The 18,704-nt window shown below is 43.4% G+C and overlaps 1 protein-coding gene and 1 long non-coding RNA gene across 2 annotated transcripts in view; one reads left to right on the forward strand and one right to left on the reverse strand.

The window, feature by feature from the left end:
* The window catches only part of LOC311127976, a 1,008,662-nt gene that overhangs the window by 62,087 nt on the left and 927,871 nt on the right, over positions 1-18,704 (reverse strand). The window lies entirely within an intron of this gene.
* Positions 2,501-18,704, forward strand: part of LOC311127971 (netrin receptor UNC5D-like) — a gene marked incomplete at both ends in the record, with an annotated part of 301,636 nt that continues 285,432 nt past the window's right edge. The window contains one exon of the mRNA XM_084159887.1: positions 2,501-2,603. Within this exon, the coding sequence (XP_084016013.1) occupies positions 2,501-2,603 (103 nt within the window). The remainder of the gene's footprint in view (positions 2,604-18,704) is intronic.

Genomic DNA, 18,704 nt, shown 5'->3' on the forward strand with positions numbered 1-18,704 from the left:
GGTCTGAAAGGACTGCCGGGCTGAAAACCCACAGAAAGAGTTTGATTGAGACCTGGAAGCTGAAAATGTCCCAGTTCTTCCATGGCCTGCATACTCACCAGACATGTCAGCCATTGAGCATGTTTGGGATGCTCTCGATCAACGTGTACGACAGCGTGTTCCGCCAATATCCAGCAACTTCGCACAGCCATGGAAGAGGAGTGGAACAACATTCCACAGGCCACAATCAACAGCCTGATCAACTCTATGCGAAGGAGATGTGTCGCGCTGCATGAGGCAAATGGTGGTCACGCCAGATACTGACTGGTTTTCTGATCCATGCCCCTACCTTTCTTTTTAAGGTATGTAGACTAGAGCCTAATGAATTTATTTCAATTTAATAATTTCCTTATATGAACTGTAAAATATTTTAAACCAATAAAGTGTTTAACTTCAACTTCTGGTTCAATTAATTGTGATATTCATTAAATGTATTGGGATAAACTAGCTTCAGTCTAATGACGCATAAACTAGCTTCAGTCAAATGATGCAGGGAGTTGGTGCATCACTTAAACTTTAATTTGGTGGCAAGTAAACAGGATTCAATAAAACAATAAATTAGTCTGTCAATATAGGAAATAAGTAGACATGGCTTGTATTCAAGACAAAGCTAGCTACAGCACACAGGTATAATACTCCAATACTAATATGAGTCATAAAGCCACAACCATTCCTTTAATGGTTCCTTTAATCTCCGCCATCATCATCAAAATAGTTTTCCAGTTTTGCTCCTAATGAGAGGCACTGAGGCTAGATAGGCTAGTTAACTAGCTAGCTATAACATTAGACTTCAGTACATTTTAGGTATAGCAAATACACAGCTAGCTAGCTAAACTTGGCTAGCTTGCCTTGTAGTGGTACTAGCAAGGCCCGTTATGGCTGAATCGATGTATCACCAAATTGATTGGACTGAACAACACTGCCATGTGTAAAAAGGGCGCTTATATTGCTAGCTAGCTACTGACAGCAAAACAACTTACTCATTTGTCATTTGCCCTCCTGAGTCCTGGTCCAGCTGGTCTAGGCTGCCACCGCTGCTTGCTGGTCTCGAAATAATTTTTCTCGCTGTCTCAACTCCTCTTCAGTGTATTCCGGCTCAAATAAATATGGCTGTATGTTCCTATGTAACATAACATTTAAAAACGATTTAGGCGTCCAGCTCTTCTTGGAAGGAGGAATAATCAGAAGCAGCCATTGTAGATCATTATTTAGAAATGTCAGATAGACAGTGCATGGTAACATAAATTCCGTGAACCTGTAAACTTGCACCGTCCCCGTTTTGAAAAGCCTGCCTTCGAGGGTGGGAACAAGGAAGTAGGGCATGCCTACTTACATATCCTGCAATATCCTGGCAGATAGGAACATCATTGAGGCAAGTCCAATGGCTCTATTGAACAAGAACAAGCATATCTACTCGGTGCTAGTGTGATGCAATCGGCGAAACACAAAGGCCACAATAATTCAGACAGCAGGCTGAATCAACCAATGACATCATTGGTTCAAAAAATTCGAAAATACAGCTATAGTGCATAATTATGTCTGAAACACCCTCTCATCATTCATAATTATGAAGGGAGACTGGAAAAACATCCCAAATAGTGTCTAGCAGTGAAGTTTCCCTTTAAAGCGCTGGTTATGCCTGCTTGAGCAATCATGTCAAGCACTTAACCCCACCTAACGGGCTGACCTCCGATGAGGACCCTGGGAAATAAACTATTGAATCTTCACTGAATAGGGTAACTGTGCCTGAGAATGTAAACTCCAACTGATTTACATGGAATGCAGATGCAGATTGGTTTTCTATGGTGTTGTTGTTTTCGTTGGTGATCATAGCTACTCAATGTCAATCCACTCTGTGGAGCAACCCAATTTTGTTGGTAATGGTTTCACATATTCTTCCCTTTGAAAGGAATCAAAAAATAATTCACAAGCAAATTAACCACAAGCATTTTGTTTTCAGAATCCATTATGGCGGTTTGAATCATAAGGATACGATCTATTCAAAATAACTCCGCACTGACATTATGGAAAAACTGGATAGATGATTGTGATGCTAAATTGATTCGATGACTCACGCAGTGGTCGTCTGTGGTTTCTCTGTGGTAAATCTGGATATCTCTCCCCAGTAGCCTATCACCTCTACCCTCAGCCTCTCTCTCTCTCTCTCTCCGCCCCAAAGCTGAGAGCTAGCATTTGGCTTGCGAGGCTTAATTATTTCACTCTCTCACAGGCTGCCCGACCGCCGAAACACACACAGCTCTCCATCGCTCTTTCTGCTCTGCAAACCAGATATGCCGCCGCTGTTTGCCTTCCTCGGCTGAGGTGGCGACAGACTGGCCCTGTTTAAACGTCATCAGTGCGGGGTAACCTGTTACTGGTGACACGGTCAACGACTGCAAATGCTCAAGATCCGCACGCAGAATCCCCTGGTCGGATAGGAAGGAAGACGACCGGTCCAGTGATGGGACAGTTTTCGGGAGGATGCTACCTGAGTTTGGGCATCCTTGTATTTCTCTGTTTGCAGTTCCCGGCTACGGTGGCACGAGGTAAGAACAGTTTAGAATGTGTGACTTTTTTGATAGACCAGCTGTACTTGTTGTTGTGTTGTGTTGTGCACGTGCAGGTATTTGCTATAAAGTAGTCAGGGTGTGTTTAATGGTATCCACTTGCACAAGGCTAAACTTTGTCAGTATTATTTGTGTTATTTTAACCGCATTTTAAATACTTCCCCCTTTCCTGTCAACACAAGTCCGCAGTTATAGCACCTGTTATAGCCTATGCATCTGAGTAATATGGTACAAATAATTGTTCAGCATATCTGACCTTTGACTGATTATTCTAGGGAGTTAAAATGTGTCTATATGCTGCGTTTTAACCCCGGTTTTGAACTGTGTCATGGACCTGTGCCTATGGATCGAAACTGCAACAGGCATGTGAACCAGCACCACGCTCGCGGTTTGATTAACCTCCGCCTTTATTAACTTTTAGACTACAAATGACGTGTAGCCATCAGTTTCTATTTCGAATGTTTTTACGAGAACATTTGTGAATTCAAGCTAGAACATATTTAAAATAACATTTGCTTTCCATGGCCACAAACTGTCAAGATGGTTTGCATGATGCGATGCGCAGCGGGGACACCGGTGGATATAATACGGTGGAGCCTATTCCATCGACCCACAGTGCTGAAGGCTGAAGTGAAGCTACAATTAATCACGCGACAATATTCAAGATAAGACTGACTGACGAGCTGTTCATGATGGTCCAAATGTTTCCCGGAGAGACGCCTTTTGGGCTTTAGTGTGAGTGAATTAAAACGCATTGCGCACCGCGGCGCACCGCTCTGTCAGTTCTTCCATTTGTTGACAGGTGTTGCTGTGATGGTCTTTCCAGGAGAGAGTGATGGGTTCACATCCCAAAACACTGCTCTTTTATGTAACACATAGTTGATAGTGACATTTGATTGAGTTGGAAAAGGTTGTAATTGCAACTTAACCTCGTTTGAAAAATTAATTATGTGTTAGGGTGAATAACATGATCATTCGACTGTTTGGTATGATTCGACTGATATACAGTGCATTCGGAAAATATTCAGACCCCTTGACTTTTTCCACATGTTGTTATGTTACAGCATGTTGTGTTAATACCCCATCATGACAAAGCAAAAACAGGTTTATAGAATTTTTAGCAAATTTATAAAATAAAATAAACGGAAATAACACATTTACGTAAGTATTCAGACCCTTTACTCAGTACATTGTTGAAGCCCCTTTGGCAGCGATTACAGCCTCGAGTCTTATTGGGTATGACGCTACAAGCTTGGCACACCTGTATTTGGGGAGTTTCTCCCATCTTTCTCTGCAGATCCTCTGAAGCTCTGTCAGGTTGGATGGGGAGCGTCGCTGCACAGCTATTTTCAGGTCTCCAGAGAAGTTAGATCGGGTTCAAGTCCAGGCTCTGGCTGGGCCACTCAAGGACATTCAGAGACTTGTCCCGAAGTCACTCCTGCGTTGTCTTGGCTGTGTGCTTAGGGTCGTTGTCCTGTTGGAAGGTGAACCTTCGCCCCAGTCTGAGGTCCTGAGCGCTCTTCATCAAGGTTCTCTCTGTACTTTGCTCCGTTCATCTTTCCCTCGATCCTGGCTAGTCTTCCAGTCCCTGCGGCTGAAAAACATCCCCACAGCATGATGCTGCCACCACCATTCTTCACCGTAGGGATGGTGCCAGGTTTCCTCCAGACTTGACGCTTGGCATTCAGGCCAAAGAGTTCAATCTTGGTTTCATCAGACCAGATAATCTTGTTTCTCATGGTCTGAATCCTTTAGGTGCCTTTTGGCAAACTCCAAGCGGGCTGTCATGTGCCTTCTACTGAGGAGTGGCTTCCATCTGGCTACTCTACCATAAAGGCCTGATTGGTGGAGTGCTGCAGAGATGGTTGTCCTTCTGGAAGGTTCTCCCATCTCCACAGAGGAACGCTGTAGCTCTGTCAGAGAGCTACAATTCCTTCGACCTCATGGCTTAGTTTTTGCTCTGACATGCACTGTCAACTGTGGGACCATATATAGACAGGTGTGTGCCTTTCCATATCATGTCCAATCAATTGAATTTACCACAGGTGGACTCCAATCAAGCTGTACAAACATCTCAAAGATAATCAATGGAAACAGGATGCACCTGAGCTCAATTTCGAGTCTCATAGCAAAAGGTCTGAATACTTATGTAAATAAGTAAATACAATTTCTAAAAACCTGTTTTCACTTTGTCATTATGAGGTATTGTGTGTAGATTGATGAGTATTTTTATTTATTTAATCCATTTTAGAATAAGGTTGTAACGTAACAAAATGTGGAAAAAGTCAAGGGGTCTGAATACTTTCCGAATGCACTGTAAGTCCTGCTATAGGTCTCACTGGACCCTATCACGATGTTCTCCTCCCTGTTGAATCAATCCTGACCTTTTGACACCCACTTAACTTAAACCATCTCTTACAATGAGGCATTTGCAAGTCAATTAGCGAATTAACCCTAAGGATTAGAATCTTGCATATCAAGTATTGAAATCAACTTGAACCTGCATAATATAAATATTAGATTTAGGACTCTATTCAGCTTTAGGGGTTGAGGCTGAGTTGGTTGAGATACAGTGAGATCTTCTACTGTGTATTGGGAGAAGGTGCATTGGTTTGCTTAAGTTCATTAATAAGGCATTGGATCCATCCCCATCCTTTCAGGCTTGTAAATAACACTTATTGTCATTTTCACTCTTCCCTCCTCTGTAATTTCTCTCCTCATTCTTACTGTTTTGGCACCAGTAGCTTCTAACCCTAATGATGTTTGTTGTTCTGCATCTCAATAGAGGATAATGGATATCTCCACACCATGATAAAATTGATCCGAACTTTCAATGTTATTACTGGGCAGCTAATATAAGAATCAATTAATATTGGATGACAGAAATCCCTGATGTTACAGGCCCATAATGGTTGACCTTGGAGATCTCATCCTGTGGCCCCACCTCCTTAGCTGCCTTACTCTGCTCAAAACTTGCATTAGCTGAGCCTGTTTCCAAATACACTAAAAACCCTATTGTGAAACATTCTCTAAAAATCAGGAAACAGTTCAGGCGATCGTTTGGTCTCAGTGAATTTTCAACTTCTGCCCCATTATTAAAGAATCATACATCCTCTGTAGCTCAGCTGGTAGAGCACGGCGCCTGTAACGCCAAGGTAGTGGGTTCGATCCCCGGGACCACCCATACACAAAAAATGTATGCACACATGACTGTAAGTCGCTTTGGATAAAAGCGTCTGCTAAATGGCATATTATTATTATCCTCTCCATCATTATTAGACCAGGCATTTCATATCTGGAGAAGGAGAAAAATTAACTGAAAACAGCTAAGCACAGGCAAAATCCTAGAGGAAAACCTGGTTCAATCTGCTTTCCAACAGACACTGGCAGACGAATTCACCTTTCAGCAGGACAATAACCTAAAACATAAGGCCAAATCTACACTGCAGTTGCTTACCAAGAAGACAGTAATTTTCCTGAGTGGCCTAGTTACAGTTTTGACTTGAATCGGCTTGAAAATCTATGCCAATACTTGAAAATGGCTGTCTAGCAATGATCAACAACCAACTTGAGAGAGTTTGAAGAATTAAAAAAAGAATAATGGGCAAATATGTACAGTGGGGAGAACAAGTATTTGATACACTGCCGATTTTGCAGGTTTTCCTACTTACAAAGCATGTAGAGGTCTGTAATTTTTTACATAGGTACACTTCAACTGTGAGAGACGGAATCTAAAACAAAAATCCAGAAAATCACATTGTATGATTTTTAAGTAATTAATTTGCATTTTATTGCATGACATAAGTATTTGATCACCTACCAACCAGTAAGAATTCCGGCTCTCACAGGCCTGTTAGTTTTTCTTTAAGAAGCCCTCCTGTTCTCCACTCATTACCTGTATTAACTGCACCTGTTTGAACTCATTACCTGTATAAAAGACACCTGTCCACACACTCAATCAAACAGACTCCAACCTCTCCACAATGGCCAAGACCAGAGAGCTGTGTAAGGACATCAGGGATAAAATTGTAGACCTGCACAAGGCTGGGATGGGCTACAGGACAATAGGCAAGCAGCTTGGTGAGAAGGCAACAACTGTTGGCGCAATTATTAGAAAATGGAAGAAGTTCAAGATGACGGTCAATCACCCTCGGTCTGGGGCTCCATGCAAGATCTCACCTCGTGGGGCATCAATGATCATGAGGAAGGTGAGGGATCAGCCCAGAACTACACTGCAGGACCTGGTCAATGACCTGAAGAGAGCTGGGACCACAGTCTCAAAGAAAACTATTAGTAACACACTACGCCATCATGGATTAAAATCCTGCAGCACACGCAAGGTCCCCCTGCTCAAGCCAGCGCATGTCCAGGCCCGTCTGAAGTTTGCCAATGACCATCTGGATGATCCAGAGGATGAATGGGAGAAGGTCATGTGGTCTGATTAGACAAAAATATAGCTTTTTGGTCTAAACTCCACTCGCCGTGTTTGGAGGAAGAAGAAGGATGAGTACAACCCCAAGAACACCATCCCAACCGTGAAGCATGGAGGTGGAAACATCATTCTTTGGGGATGCTTTTCTGCAAAGGGGACAGGACGACTGCACCGTATTGAGGGGAGGATGGATGGGGCCATGTATCGCGAGATCTTGGCCAACAACCTCCTTCCCTCAGTAAGAGCATTGAAGATGGGTCGTGGCTGGGTCTTCCAGCATGACAACGACCCGAAACACACAGCCAGGGCAACTAAGGAGTGGCTCCGTAAGAAGCTTCTCAAGGTCCTGGAGTGGCCTAGCCAGTCTCCAGACCTGAACCCAATAGAAAATCTTTGGAGGGAGCTGAAAGTCCGTATTGCCCAGCGATAGCCCCGAAACCTGAAGGATCTGGAGAAGGTCTGTATGGAGGAGTGGGCCAAAATCCCTGCTGCAGTGTGTGCAAACCTGGTCAAGACCTACAGGAAACATATGATCTCTGTAATTGCAAACAAAGGTTTCTGTACCAAATATTAAGTTCTCCTTTTCTGATGTATCAAATACTTATGTCATGCAATAAAATGCAAATTAATTACTTAAAAATCATACAATGTGATTTTCTGGATTTTTGTTTTAGATTCCGTCTCTCACAGTTGAAGTGTACCTATGATAAAAATTGCAGACCTCTACATGCTTTGTAAGTAGGAAAACCTGCAAAATCGGCAGTGTATCAAATACTTGTTCTCCCCACTGTATATGTATTGACTCGGGGAGGTGAGTACTTATCTAATCAAGATATATTAGTGTTTAATTTTTCATGAATTTGTAATACATGTTAGAATCTTTCTTCCACTTTGACATTACAGAGTATATTGTGTAGATCATTTACCAGAAATTACAATTAAATCCATTTTAATCCCACTTTGTAACACAACAAAATGTGGAAAAAGTAAATGGGTGTGAATACTTTCTGAAGGCACTGTAAATCAGGGATGGGCAACTTTGATGGTATGGGGGCCACACGAAATCTGAACTCATCATGGGGGAGCCGCAGTGGCTTGCGGGTCTGTGTACCCTCATCCGTGACCACACATGCAGTCAGAGCCGGCCCTAGCCTTTTGGGGGGGCCCTAAGCGAAATTTGAAGTTTTAAAGTTAATTTCCTGCAATTTTACACATTTTGCCATGGGGCGTAGGGAAAATGTTGCAGTTTTACAGCTATTTTCCTGCAATTCTACACATTTTGCCATAGGGTGGAGAGAAATGTTTGCAGTTTTTTAATATGATATCTGACTGAGAGTGACAAGAAAATCAATGGGGGCTCCCCGGTCGGTGATTCAACCTTGATTACTGCAAGACTAACTTACATCTGGCTGCATTGGACCTTTAAAGCACGTTTTCTGCAATTCTACACATTTTGCCATGGGGCGGAGAGAGAACTTTGCCATTTTATAACTAATTTCATGCAATTCTACTCATTTTGCTATGGGGTAGAGAGAGAAAAATTCAGACTGCTTATTTTAACATCTTCCTCATCCATGGGTTTATATGGATTTGTGTGTGTGGATTTACAGTGGGGAAAAAAAGTATTTAGTCAGCCACCAATTGTGCAAGTTTTCCCACTTAAAAAGATGAGAGAGGCCTGTAATTTTCATCATAGGTACACGTCAACTATGACAGACAAAATGAGAAAAAAAAATCAATCCAGAAAATCACATTGTAGGATTTTTAATGAATTTATTTGCAAATGATGGTGGAAAATAAGTATTTGATCAATAACAAAAGTTTCTCAATACTTTGTTATATACCCTTTGTTGGCAATGACACAGGTCAAACGTTTTCTGTAAGTCTTCACAAGGTTTTCACACACTGTTGCTGGTATTTTGGCCCATTCCTCCATGCAGATCTCCTCTAGAGCAGTGATGTTTTGGGGCTGTCGCTGGGCAACACAGACTTTCAACTCCCTCCAAAGATTTTCTATGGGGTTGAGATCTGGAGACTGGCTAGGCCACTCCAGGACCTTGAAATGCTTCTTACGAAGCCACTCCTTCGTTGCCCGGGCGGTGTGTTTGGGATCATTGTCATGCTGAAAGACCCAGCCACGTTTCATCTTCAATGCCCTTGCTGATGGAAGGAGGTTTTCACTCAAAATCTCACGATACATGGCCCCATTCATTCTTTCCTTTACACGGATCAGTCGTCCTGGTCCCTTTGCAGAAAAACAGCCCCAAAGCATGATGTTTCCACCCCCATGCTTCACAGTAGGTATGGTGTTCTTTGGATGCAACTCAGCATTCTTTGTCCTCCAAACACGACGAGTTGAGTTTTTACCAAAAAGTTCTATTTTGGTTTCATCTGACCATATGACATTCTCCCAATCCTCTTCTGGATCATCCAAATGCACTCTAGCAAACTTCAGACGGGCCTGGACATGTACTGGCTTAAGCAGGGGGACACGTCTGGCACTGCAGGATTTGAGTCCCTGGTGGCGTAGTGTGTTACTGATGGTAGGCTTTGTTACTTTGGTCCCAGCTCTCTGCAGGTCATTCACTAGGTCCCCCCGTGTGGTTCTGGGATTTTTGCTCACCGTTCTTGTGATCATTTTGACCCCACGGGGTGAGATCTTGCGTGGAGCCCCAGATCGAGGGAGATTATCAGTGGTCTTGTATGTCTTCCATTTCCTAATAATTGCTCCCACAGTTGATTTCTTCAAACCAAGCTGCTTACCTATTGCAGATTCAGTCTTCCCAGCCTGGTGCAGGTCTACAATTTTGTTTCTGGTGTCCTTTGACAGCTCTTTGGTCTTGGCCATAGTGGAGTTTGGAGTGTGACTGTTTGAGGTTGTGGACAGGTGTCTTTTATACTGATAACAAGTTCAAACAGGTGCCATTAATACAGGTAACGAGTGGAGGACAGAGGAGCCTCTTAAAGAAGAAGTTACAGGTCTGTGAGAGCCAGAAATCTTGCTTGTTTGTAGGTGACCAAATACTTATTTTCCACCATAATTTGCAAATAAATTCATTAAAAATCCTACAATATGATTTTCTGGATTTTCTTTTCTCAATTTGTCTGTCATCGTTGACGTGTACATATGATGAAAATTACAGGCCTCTCTCATCTTTTTAAGTGGGGGAACTTGCACAATTGGTGGCTGACTAAATTCTTTTTTCCCCCACTGTATATGAAATCTTGTTTGTTGTTGGATTTATTTCTCTCATTTGACATCTCCGTGGGGTATCTTTGATGGCTTAGATGAGCTGTTGTCATTACGAACTACACAGGCACGATTCACTCCATTAGTGATCACTTCAATGTCAAGCCCTTAAAACCGTACCTCTCCAAATTCACACACACTCTCTCTCTCACTCTCTCTCTCTCTCTCCTAACCTCTTTGCCCCCCTCCGCCCATGGGAAACACTTAACTGTCCCCCAGAAAGCTTTCATTTAATAAATATCCCCTCCCTTTCTCCTCAGTTTTTTCCCCTCCCTCCCTCGCAGCTCCTGTCAGTGTAATTTAGTTTCAGCAAATTGTTGCTGTGACAAATGCTTTGGCTCCAGAGCCATTCCTCACCTGATGGAGGGAGGAAGACAGAGCGGGAGAGAGGGAGGGATGGAGAGATAGGGGGACTAGGGAGAGGGGAAGGCAGGAGGGTTGGAGAGTGGCATGCTGGGGTATCTGATGTTATCCGTCATTGCCGTGGCAGCATTCGTCAATAACAGCAAGCATCTGTCACATTGCTCCCTGATGAATTAATTTTAAGAGTAATCAAAAGCAAATAAATATTTATTATAAATTAAATATTTAATGACTTCGAGGGCTGAGGAGACGGGAAAAAGTGTGTGTTTGGAAAGGTTTTGGTTCCGGAAGGAAGAAAGTAAAGATTGGTGCCTGGATGAATCAATGAGTATAAACTTAGACAACATTGATACCTTTCTTAACATGGCTAGTGCTAGTCCTTGGAGATGTGTGAAAACACCCGCACCACAATCAACCAATGATATGCAGCTAGTGCATAATATATTATTGATGCCATACAGCAAAACTGGTAATACTAATAAATTAATAAGGAACTCATACACTCATACACCTGTGTAAGCCTCATTAAAGCTACAAAATGTCACGGTTCAACCTTAACACGTGAAAACAATACAACAGAACAGATGAACTGGAATGATATTTACTCTCACGGGTGGCCAAGAATAACTATCTCAAAGCAACGCCCCTAATAAGCCACTCCTCCAGTCTTTTGATCTGACCCACTGGGTCATATCTCAATAACCCAGCATTAATAACCCAGCATCAACAACCCAACCTTGCTCTTTTTAAAGAAAGCAACCCAACTAAGTGACCCAATACCTGTAACCCAGCAGTTGGTTCATCCAAACAACCCAGATTTTTGGGGGGTGTAGTTATATACGTGGATATCAACAATATAACCTTTGCCATAAACTTAATCATATGAAACTACTATCATGTAATAGTAATAGGTCAGTGACTTACAGGGACTAGCATTACCTTGACAGTTGAAGTCAGCAAGCTTCAGAGAGGATTGGCTGTATTTTTAAAACACCCCAAAATGTGGTTTACTGATACAACTCAGTCTAGGAAATTATGGACTTAGCCGAGCTCAACCAGGGTGGTTGGAAGGAAATCTATTAATTTGGCGTTGGCAGTGTTTGACACTAGCACTTCGCTAATCATATTAGCATCCTGTGTCTGTCATGGACAAGACAGACTTCTCACACAGGGACCAAGTGAGGCAATACTTGGCAAGGTGGTGGCCCTGACCAGTCATCCGTTCCCAAATCCCCCCATTCCAATTTCGCCATCGGTCCCCCATTTTGTGAATTCCAATGAGGCGTGTTCTCTGTAGCGTGGAAGTGAGGGAGGAAGAAGGACTAGATTGGGAGGTAAAACAATTATTACACTGAACAAAAATGTAAACGCAGAATGCAACAATTTCAAAGGAAATCAGTCAATTTAAATAAATTGACTGATTTTAACATGACTGGGGATATGCATCTGTTGGTCACAGATACCTTAAAAAAATAGGTAGGGGCGTGGATCAGAAAACTAGTCAGTATCTGGTGTGACCACCAAATTGCCTCATGCAGCGCGACACATCTCCTTTGCATAGAGTTGATCCGGCTGCTGATTGTGGCCTGTGGAATGTTGTCCCACTCTGTTTCAATGGCTGTGCGAAATTGTTGGATATTGGCGGGAACTGGAACACGCTCTCGTACACGTCGATCCAGAGCATCCCAAACATGCTCAATGGGTGACATGTCTGGTGAGTATGCAGGCCATGGAAAAACTGGAACATTTTCAGCCTCCAAGAATTGTGTACAGATCCTTATGACATGGGGCCGTGCATTATCATACTGAAACATGAGGTGATGGCGGCGGATGAATGGCACGAAAATGGGCCTCAGGAACTTGTCACGGTAAAACTGTGCATTCAAATTGACATTGATAAAATGCAATTGTGTTCGTTGTCTGTAGCTTATGCCTGCCCATACCATAACCCTACCGCCACCATGGGATTACTCTGTTCACAATTTTGACATCAGCAAACCGCTCGCCCACACAACGCTGTCTGCCATCTGCCCTGTACAGTTGAAACCGGGATTCATCCGTGGAGAGCACACTTCTCCAGCATGCTATTGGCCATCGAAGGCGAGCATTTTCCCACTGAAGTCGGTTACGACGCCGAACTGCAGTCAGGTCAAGAACTGGTGAGGACAATGAGCACACATGAGCTTCCCTGAAACGGTTTCTGACAGTTTGTGCAGAAATTCTTCGGTTGTGCAAACCCACAATTTCATCAGCTGTCCGGGTGGCTGGTCTCAGACGATCCCGCAGGTGAAGAAACCGGATGTGGAGGTCCTGGGCTGGCGTGGTTCCACGTGGTCTGCGGTTGTGAGACCGGTTGGATGTACAGTACTGCCAAATTCTCTAAAAAGATGTTGGAGCTGGCTTATGGTAGAGAAATTAACATTTAATTCTCTGGCGTTCAGCTCTGGTGGACATTCCTGTAGTCAGCATGGCAATTGTACGCTCCCTCAAAACTTAAGCCATCTGTTGTATTGTGTTGTGTTACAAAACTGCACATTTTAGAGTGGAATTTTATTGTCCCCAGCACAAGGTGCACCTGTGTAATGATCATGCTGTTTAATCAGCTTCTTGATATGCCACACCTGTCAGGTGGATGGATTATCTTGCCAAATAAGAAATACTCACTAACAAGGAAGTAAACAAATGTGTGCAAAACATTTTAGAGAAATAAGCTTTTTGTGCATATGGACAATTTCTGGGATATTTTATTTCACTTCATGAAACATGGGAGCAACACTTTACATGTTGCGTTTATATTTATGTTCAGTATATGTTGTCATACACCAGATAGGGGCAGTAAAATGTGTTGTTTTACAGAATCAGCCATAGTAGTACAGCACCCCTGAAGCAAATGAGAGTTACAATTGAAGTCGGGAAGTTTACATACACTTAGGTTGGAGTCATTAAAACTCGTTTTTTCAACCACTCCACACTTTTCTTGTTAACAAACTATAGTTTTGGCAAGTCGGTTAGGACATCTACTTTGTGCATGACACAAGTAATCTTTCCAACAATTGTTTACAGACAGATTATTTCACTTATAATTCACTGTATCACAATTCCAGTGGATCAGAAGTTTACATACACTAAGTTGACTGTGCCTTTAAACAGCTTGGAAAATTCCAGAAAATTATGTCATGGCTTTAGAAGCTTCTGATAGGCTAATTGACATCATTTGAGTCAATTGGAGGTGTATTTCAAGGCCTACCTTCAAACTCAGTGCCTCTTTGCTTGATATCATGGGAAAATCAAAAGAAATCAGCCAAGACCTCAGAAAAAAAATGGTAGACCTCCACAAGTCTGGTTCATCCTTGGGAGCAATTTCCAAATGCATGAAGGTACCACGTTCATCTGTACAAACAATAGTACGCAATTATAAACACCATGGGACCACGCAGACGTCATACCGCTCAGGAAGGAGACGCATTCTGTCTCCTAGAGATGAAAAGTGCAAATCAATCCCAGAACAACATCAAAGGACCTTGTGAAGATGCTGGAGGAAACAGGTACAAAATAATCTATATCCACTGTAAAACGAGTCCTATAATCGACATAACCTGAAAGGCCGCTCAGCAAGGAAGAAGCCACTGCTCCAAAACCGCCATAAAAAAGCCAGACTACGGTTTGCAACTGCACATGGGGACAAAGATCTACTTTTCGGTGTCAGGATGTCAGTGTAATGCGGTAGGACGAAGTCAGGCGCAGGACACAGAGCTAATCGGCAACGTACTTTACTCGTAGGTAACTTCAAATAACATAACCTCCACGCAGGGAGGAAACAAACCAGCTCACCAGACGACAACCAAACATGAACAAACACGCACAACATACAGTGGGAGCCAGAGGGTTAAATAGGGCAATGATCAATGATAATGGGAAACAGGTGTGAACAATCAAGACAAGACAAGTAGAACACAGAAACATAGATCGGTAGCAGCTAGTACTCCGGTGACGACGAACGCCGAAGCCTGCCCGAGCAAGGAGGAGGAGCAGCCTCGGCTGAATCCCTGACATTCTGAGAAATGTCCTCTGGTCTGATGAAACAAAAATAAAACTGTTTGGCCATGATGACCATCGTTATGTTTGGAGGAAAAAGGGGGTTGCTTGCAAGCCGAAGAACAACATCCCAACCGTGAAGCACGGGGGTGGCAGCATCATGCTGTGGGGGTGCTTTGCCTTAGGAGGGACTGGTGCACTTCACAAAATAGATGGCATCATGAGGAAGGAACATTATGTGGATATATTGAAGCAACATCTCAAGACCTCAGTCAGGAAGTTAAAGCTTGGTCACGAATGGGTCTTCCAAATAGACAACGACCCCAAGCATACTTCCAAAGTTGTGGCAAAATGGCTTAAGGACAACAAAGTCAAGGTATTGGAGTGGCCATCACAAAGCCTTGACCTCAATCCTATAGAACATTTGTGGGCAGAACTGAAAAAGTGTGTGCGAGCAAAGAGGCCTACAAACCTGACTCAGTTAAACCAGCTCTGTCAGGAGGAATGGGCCAAAATTCACCCAACTTATTGTGGGAAGCTTGTGGAAGGCTACCCGAAACGTTTGACCCAAGTTAAACAATTTAAAGGCAATGCTACCAAATACTAATTGAGTGTATGTAAACTTCTGACCCACTGGGAATGTGATGAAATAAATAAAAGCTGAAATAAGTCATTCTCTCTACTATTATTCTGACATTTCACATTCTTCAAATAAAGTGGTGATCCTAACTGACCTAAAAAAGGGAATTTTTACTAGGATTAAATGTCAGGAATTGTGAAAAACTGAGTTTAAATGTATTTGGCTAAGGTGTATGTAAACTTCCGACTTCAACTGTAAGTGCCTTGCTCAAGGGCACATCGCCCAATTTTTTTCCTTGTCGGCTCAGTTATTCGAACCAGCGACCTTTCGGTTGCTGGCTCAAAACTCTAACCGCTTGGCTACCTGCCGCCCATATTTACTTGGCTACCTGCCATTCATACATATTTCATAACACCCCTGCCCTGTCTGTCCGTCTGTCGGTTCTCCCAGGCTGATTAGAGTGTTTGTGAGTGTCAGTGTGGTGCAGCATAGCCTCTCGACGGATTAACTCTGACCTTTTCTCATATGGGAAAAAGTCTGTCCTCTGTCCTCTCTCCTCCGTCTGTCTCCTCCGTGACCCGGAAACCGATAAGTGGTTTAGGAGAGTGTCAATATGTTAGCATGCGAACCGAAGAGTGTCCTCCCCTCCTCGATAGCCACCTTTCTGCAAGGGTAGCCATGTGTATCATACGCGTGTCCTTCACTGAAGAGTTTTGATATCTGCCACACCGCTTTTGAAACAATTGTTTTTATTCGAAGGAGAAAGCATGTAATCATTTTAAAGTCCACGTTCCTTCTCCTCGCCGCCTCTCCTTGATTGCCATTGACCTTTTTGAAAAGGAGGCGAGAGAGGATGGAGGAGAGAGGACGCAGGAGTTGAGCTACCAATTGAGAAAAGGCCCTTGCCTCGATCCCTCTCCTCAGGCAGCGCGGCTTGTAAAACCGACAATGCACTTCCTTACTTACAATAAAATGGGAAATGAATTTCCAAGGCCCTTTGAAGATTTCCTCAACGCTCTCTTTTCAGAAATCAGAAATGCTGAACTCTGCAAAAAAAAATATCTAATGCAATATTAGCATTCAATGGAGGCTTTCAAAATGAGCATTTAGAAGGCTTAAAAGTTTTGCTGGGCAATCATAATCACACGCAATTAAAACTCTAGCTACCTGCTGAAGGTTTTGCATAAACGCTCACTGAAATTCTCATTATTCATTAACACAAACACATATTTATTCTAACAAGTTACTCTTACTTCTAAAAACATTGGAACGTTTCTTTAATTTACCGCATTACAACCTGGATTAGGTGATTCGGCCCCTGCTGCAAAGCCAGGCGCTTTGTTCCTTGTTATGAGAACTGTGTTTTTCTCCCCAGAGAGGGGTTTGCCTTTGTTAGAGTATTTTAGTGGTTGGGTGTATAACAGCAAGCCTCCTGCTGCGCTGCTGTGGTGAGAGACAGAGCACTACGGGACTGAGAGGCACACCTGCGTCTGCAGCAGCTGGTGGAGAGAGCCCTGCGAATTATTGCAAATCCGTTCCGCGCCTCCTGCCTCGCTCCCACTCTACATCTCTCTAGAGAATGCTCTCTCGCTCCCGCTCTACATCCCTCTAGATAATGCTATCTCGCTCCCTCTCTACATCCCTCAAGATAATGCTCTCTCGCTCCCTCTCTACATCCCTCTAGATAATGCTCTCCCGCTCCCTCTCTACATCCCTCTAAATAATGGTCTCTCGCTCCCTCTCTCTATCCCTGTAGATAATGCTCTCTCGCTCCCTCTCTACATCCATCTAGATAATGCTCTCTCGCTCCCTCTCTACATCCCTCTAGATAATGCTCTCGCTCCCTCTCTCCATCCCTCTAGATAATGCTCTCTCGCTCCCTCTCTACATCCCTCTAGATAATGCTCTCGCTCCCTCGCTCCCTCTCTACATCCCTCTAGATAATGCTCTCGCTCCCTCTCTCCATCCCTCTAGATAATGCTCTCTCGCTCCCTCTCTACATCTCCCTGTCTCTTTATACCATTTCCTCCCTTCTCTCTATCTCTCCCTTTCTATCGCTCTCTTTCTCTCTCTCTGATGTGCTATGCCTCTGTGCCGGTGTCTACAACAGGAATGCATTATGGGTTTAATCAGCATATAAAATCGTGCCGCTATGGCACAATGGCACCAGAAATTCAAATGGCGAGGGGGAAAGACACAACCGCACTTGACTGTCTACACCGGAGGTCACCCACCGCACATCAGCTAGTTGTTTCTTTCCCCGACCGTCAGTGAGTAGGTGGCCCAGGGCCCTCCGGTGCTCAGGGTTGGTGGGCGGGTGGGTGAGTCGGTTTACTCCACCGATGACTGTCAACGTAATTCCATTTGCTCCCCCTGATTTACATTTAAATGAAAACAAATTACTATTCATTTAAAAGTGAAATTCGAGCGAGTATGGTAACACGAGCCCCCCGCCTTTATCCACAAGCCGCTTTGTGTTTATTACCATTCAGCCAGAGGTGTTCCTGATTCTTCCTTCCTGTTTATAGGCAGAGGGGATATTGAGTTGAACAGCGGAATCTAAATCTGTTTATCCACTGGGATACTGTTGTAGGTTAACGTCTCCTTACGATGCGTTTGAGTGACAAGGCCGTGGCAAGGTTACACAATGTTGAGTAAAGAGAGGGAACTTGATGAGTGTCTCCTTCAGCCCAAGGACTTCTGTCCTACATTAGGACTGATAACATCTATTGTTTTCATCGATGTGGAGTCCACGGACCGTATTCATCTAAGGCTACCTTTGCTTCGCAACACAGGGAGGCCGAATCGATAAAGATCTCTGTTTCATTTAATCTCATGGTTTTTAAAGCACTCGCTGCTTTTCCTTCAGAGCAGAGGACAAACCAGCCTCGAGTATATATGTACACATTATTATGGCTAGAGAGAGAGAGAGAAAAAAGCAGAGGATGACTTCTGCATAAGTTAACAGTTACATTCTGATGCCCTCAAGTTGAGATTTTGTCTTCGCATCCTTCTGCTGTGCTCTGTGATATCTTGTGTTTGATTGACACATGCCCTTGTATCGCGCCTAGTCACAAGCCCACATACATATTTGATCTACATTTATACTAGTGAGTGATGAGGTTACCAGCGATGTCAAATCACCACTGGAGGATGTGCTGGCACAGCCTTGCATCCAATAGCCCTCTTTCTGAAGTCAAGAGGTGATGCGAGCAGCATCTTAGAGGGAAAAAGGGTCCGTTTTTTTCTGGTGTACGATTCTTGTAAGTTTCAGTTTGATCCCCTACTCCAAACATAGCGGCTACACATGTCCTGACAAGGCTTGTGTTCACCACAATAAAGTAAACACATCTCAAATTGAAATGTGAAGTTGTAGTGAACAGCCCTCAAATTGAAATGTGGAAATTGAGAAGAGCGACCAGCACCAGTAACAACTTG

This window comes from Coregonus lavaretus, assembly GCF_964263955.1.
Source record: "Coregonus lavaretus genome assembly, chromosome: 4".
In the NCBI taxonomy this organism is placed as follows: domain Eukaryota; kingdom Metazoa; phylum Chordata; class Actinopteri; order Salmoniformes; family Salmonidae; genus Coregonus; species Coregonus lavaretus.